General features: G+C 50.4%; 1 protein-coding gene across 1 annotated transcript; it reads left to right on the top strand.

Moving 5' to 3' along the window:
• The first annotated feature begins 4116 nt into the window (after positions 1–4116).
• LOC123079684 (agamous-like MADS-box protein AGL61) lies at positions 4117–5123 on the top strand. The gene has a single exon (XM_044502487.1). The coding sequence runs from the start codon at positions 4179–4181 to the stop codon at positions 5121–5123; it is 945 nt and encodes a 314-aa protein (XP_044358422.1). The 5' UTR covers positions 4117–4178.
• The last annotated feature ends 258 nt before the right edge of the window (positions 5124–5381 follow it).

Below are 5381 nucleotides of genomic sequence, written 5' to 3'. Positions count from 1 at the left end.
TCAAACAGGTACGACAAATAGGCAATGACTTCACGAAGACAAACTCAAAGTAAAGGGAGGGAGAGGTTAGAACCAGTCACTTGTTGAAGACACAGGATTTGCTGGACCAGTTCCAGTTGCTGTGACAACTATACATCTGGGTAGGGAGGCTGAGATTCAACTCAGAAGACTGCGTCTTCAACTTATTCCCCATGAGCTAAGGACACACAGTCCTTGCCCAATCACTCTGGTAAGTCTTCAAGGTAGACTTCCGAACCTTCACAGACTTCGTTCACCGGCGATCCACAATGACTCTTGGATGCTCAGAACGCGACGCCTAACCGGCTGGAGGATACACAGTCCTCAAGTGTAATAAGTCTTCAGGTCACTCAGACAGAAAGACTCCAGTGATGCCTAACACTCTTTGGCTCTGGGTTTTTGGGCTTTGTCCTCGCAAGGATTTCTCTCTCTCAAAGGCTTCAAGGTGGGTTACTCTCAAACGACAAAAGCCGTGAACTAACTCTGAGCAGCCACCAATTTATCGTGTAGGGGGTGGGCTATTTATAGCCACAAGGCAAGCCGACCTGATATGTCTGAAATGACCCTGGGTCACTAAGGAACTGACACGTGTTCCAACGGTCAGATTTCAAACACACACGGCAACTTTACTTGGGCTACAAGCAAAGCTGACTCATCCAGCTCTGGATAAGATTTGCTCTCATTGTCTTTGCTCGAAGACATAGGATTTGGGTTGAGCATCACTTCAGTCATTCTAAATTTGTTCACTTGGACCCCACTTAACAGTACGGTGGTTCCTATGACTCAACAAAGAAGAAAAGGAAACAACGAAACAACACAGTCTTCGCGCTCCATAGTCTTCACTCAATGTCTTCTCATGTCATAGTCTTCAATATGAATATCTTCACATACCACCATTGTCGTCAATGTCTTCATACATTTTTTGGGGTCATCTCCGGTAGGTAAACCGAATCAATGAGGGACACTACCTGCGTTATCCTGTAATTCTCACAAACGCATTAGTCCCTCAACCAACTTTGTCATCAATACTCCAAAACCAACTAGGGGTGGCACTAGATGCACTTATAGTAGCGATGGGTATCTAACCAACGCTACTGCTAAATGTCTACCTATAAGCATTTTCCTAGTAGTGGGAGACCCCGTTTCTCCGATGCTATTCATACTCACATTGGAGCCACTGCAGAGGATGTTTGGGGTTGCTCTAGAGCGAGGTCTCGTATCTCCACTCGCTTCGAGAGGTTTAACCGAGAGAGTATATATGTTCGCGGATGATGTCATGATCTTCCTCAACCGGATGCGGAGGATCTCACTACTTGTGCAGCCTTGCTGCATCTCTTTGGTGAAGCATCTGGTCTCAGAATTAACCTGCAAAAGAGTGCTGCTATACCAATACGGTGCAATTCGGTGATCAAGGAGAGGGTTGTGCGGGTGCTTGGCTGCCCGCAAGGTTCGTATCCATGTAGATACTTGGGGCTCCCTCTCACCTGCAAAAGCAAACGGCAGCTCAGCTGATGGGTATGGTGGATCAGCTCGCTCGATGCCTACCTAGATGGATGGTCGTCAACATGCCGAAGAGTGGAAGAATGACACTTGTTCAGTCTGTGCTCTGTGCAATCCCTATACATATGATGATGGCGCTAGACATCCCACAGAAGGTCATAAAGGCTATGAACAAGATTTGCCGTGGGTTCTTGTGGTGTGCCAAGGAGCAGGCGTCCGGTGGTCAGTGTAGAGTGGCTTGGGAGAAAGTGTTCTCGCCGAGGTGGGCAGGGGGGCTTGGCACTCCCAACTTGAAGTGGCTGAATACGGCCATGCAGGCACGGTGGCCCTGGCTGAAACGAGTGGATCCATCAAGGCCATGGGCAGAGTTTGATATCTCAGTCCCTTCAAAATCTATGTAAATCTTCCAAGCTGCCACCCATGCGACGGTGGGCAATGGAGAGAGCACGCTATTCTGGGAAGAAAGATGGGTGGATAGATTCAGAGTGGAGGAACTGGCGCCAGCACTCTACTGTATGGTGCGACAAAGGATACGAAGCAGCCGTACAGTTAGCCAAGGCTTGATGAACAGAGCTTGGGCTTTGGACATAGGACCTGAAGTGACGATTCAGATGCAGATGCTTCAGGAGTACCTTAACTTGTGGGATCGAATGGAGAGAGTTCAGTTGCACCAAGACGCGGTGGATTCAGTGAGGTGGGCGTGGGAGCCGAGCGGCTCCTTCTCCACGAGATCGGCGTACCAAGCTAAATTTTGGGCTCGGGAGAAAGATCCAACGGCGCAGTTCACATGGAAGTCCAAGGCCCCCTTGAGGTGCAGATTCTTTACTTGGCTCGCAATGCGGAATAGATGTTGGACATCGGATAGACTAGCGAGCCGTGGGTTAGAGCACGAGGACGCATGCCCGTTTTGTGACCAGGTTGAGGATAGTATGAACCACCTAATGCTCCAGTGTGTCTTCGCCAGAGAGGTATGGGCGCGGGTGTGCACGGCTTGGGGAAAGCCACAATGGACACCGACATAAGCATCAGGTCTTGCAGAGTGGTGCGTGATCACAGCAGATAGCGCGGCTGAAAAGAAGGACACACGTGCATTCCTGGTGCTTTGGGAGCTATGGAAGCATCAAAATGGCATAGTGTTTGAGGGGGATGCCCCGTCGATCGTGTTTGTAATACGTAGGGTAGCTGCGGAGTGCGCACTGTGGAAGGTTGCAGGGTTGCTTAAAGTGGATATAGATCGCTTCCTAGCGGCCTTAGATGTGGGTCATATCGTGAGGAATTAGTCTGTAAGTGTTAGATTGGGTGGAGTTGGGGTTATGTAATTATGTAATCACCAACGTGGAGGGGCTCTTTCCCCCCTTCTTCTTGAATATATAGTATGCACACTCGTGCGTATTCTTGAAAAAAAAGACGATGTAGATACATGTACGGTACGGTGCACAGTGCATATCCACATTCCCTCTTCATGTGTGAGTAGAAGAGTTGATGAGATGTTGAGATGATGACGACGACGATGAGTTGCCGCATTTCCAAACCAGGAGAAGATTCATGTTTCTTTCTATATCTAGTCTGTACCTCTCTTAATGCACCGTATATCTACGATAAAACAGCAACGACGATGTAGATACATGTACGGTACGGTGCACGGTGCATATCCACATCTCCTCTTCACGTATGAGCTACTCCCTCTGTTCCTAAATATAAGTCTTTGTAGAGATTTCACTATGGACCACAAACGGATGTATGTAGATGCATTTTAAAGTGTAGATTCACTCATTTTGCTTCGTATGTACTCCCTCCGTTCCTAAATATTTGCCTTTTTAGAGATTTCAAATGGTTATCACATACGGATGCATATAGACATATTTTAGAGTGTAGATTCACTCATTTTGCTCCGTATGTAGTCACTAGTTGAAATCTATAGAAAGACAAATATTTATGAACGGAAGGAGTAGTTCATAATGAAATCTCTGCAAAGACTTATATTTAGAAAACGGAGGGAGTAGAAGAGTTGATAAGACGTTGAGATGACGACGACGACGATGAGTTGCGGCATTTTCAAACCAGGAGGAGATTCATGTTTCTTTCTATATCTAGTCTGTACCGCTCTTAATGCACCGTATATCTACGATAAAACAGCCCATCGTCTGCCTAATTTTCTTCTCGACGTTTATAACTGGCACATACAGGTGCCTTATATATTTAGGGTGAAGAAGGAATGTATTTAGGGATATCCATTCCATGCGATGGCCCCACACGGCCGTATATGGCAGTTATAAACATCGAGAGAAAATCGAAGTCGATGGGCTGTTTCAGCGTAGATATACACACGCATCAAATATAGCCTAAATGAGAAAGAAAAATAAATAAGAAACCAACATGCAGCCTTTACTGGTTTGGAAATGTGAAAACTCATCGGTCGTCACCATCTCATCCTGTCATCAATGCTCCTAGCTCATCCGTGAAGCAGAGATGAGGATCGGATATGCACCCCCGTGATGAATTGGCACAGCCAAATTCTCATGTCAACTCTTCTCGTCGCCTATAAAACGGACGCCCCAGAGCTGTAGCGAGACAGACCACAGACCTCAAGTTCTCAACTGTCCTCCTCCAAATAATCAAACACTCTGAGAGAGGGCGCAAAGGTTTTTGGGTGGGTTGCAATGGGGCGGAAGAAGATCGTAATCCGGCGCATCGAGAACAAGGCTGCACGGGACATCTGCTTTTCCAAGCGCCGGGAAGGGCTGTTTCGCAAGGCGAACGAGCTGGCCGTCATGTGCGGTGCCGAGGTGGCCGCCGTCGTCTACTCCCCGGCCGGCAAGGCCTATTCCTTCGGCCACCCCTCCGCCGAGGACATCGTCGACCGCTTCCTCCGCCCCGCGGAGCAGGCCGGGGCGGCGGGGGCTGGCAAGGGCGCCGCCGTCGACCCGGACCGGCTGGCAGAGCTGCAACAGAAGTACAACAAGCTGTCCACGGAGCTGGGTGCGGTGGAGAAGTGGAAGGAGCGCTGGGGGGAGGCCATAGCGAAGGGTCGCGCGGAGGGGAGCCAGGCGGCGGCGTGGCTGGACGCAGTCGCAGGCCAGCGCGACATGGGGGACGCGGACATGCTGGCCTGCATGGCTGCGCTGAGGGACGCGCAGGTCACCGTGGCGGCGGGCGTCAACCAGGTCCTCCAGGACGGTCGCCGTGACCGGGAGGCAGCCCTCGCGCCCCTGCCGCCACAGCTACTCGCCGGCGGCGGTGGCTTTGAGCTCGGTGGGACGGGGCAGATGATGGCGGTTATGCCAACGCCGGGGTTCGCGGTCGGGGGCGGGTTTGAGGTTGGTGGCACCAGCGCCAACGGCAGGATGGAGTCGCTGATGACGGCGATCGCCGGCGGCGGTAAGTTTGAGCTGGGTGGCACCAGCGTGAATGGAGGGACGGACCAGATGGTCATGGTGATGCCAACTCCGGGGTTCGCAGGCGGAGTTGGGTTTGAGCCAGATCCTTGGTTTGAGCTCGGTGGCACCAGTGCCAACGGCGGGATGGAGGAGATCATGACGGCGATGGCCGGCGGAGGAGGGTTTGAGCTGGGTGGCACCAGCGTGAATGGAGGGAGCTGGGTTTGAGCTGGGTTTGAGCTGCTCACATCGCCAGCGTGGGCTTGATCTGGATGAAGCATATGTATTTCTGTTTTCCCTTGTTGTTTTTCCTGTTGCGGTGCATCGGCAACCCAACATAGTGGCTTGCATTGTTCTGTATCCATTGCGCCGAATTGATGAAAATACAAGCCTTTTTTTATTATTCTATTTTTCAGCATGATTTTTGAATAGTTCACAAAAACGTTTTTCCCCTGTTGAACTATTGGCTTCTAACTTTCTCATCTA

The sequence above is a fragment of the Triticum aestivum genome, chromosome 1B, assembly GCF_018294505.1.
Source record: "Triticum aestivum cultivar Chinese Spring chromosome 1B, IWGSC CS RefSeq v2.1, whole genome shotgun sequence".
Taxonomy (NCBI): Eukaryota; Viridiplantae; Streptophyta; class Magnoliopsida; order Poales; family Poaceae; genus Triticum; species Triticum aestivum.
Note: the sequence above shows the minus strand (reverse complement) of the source record. Positions and strands in the feature narration are given on the sequence as shown.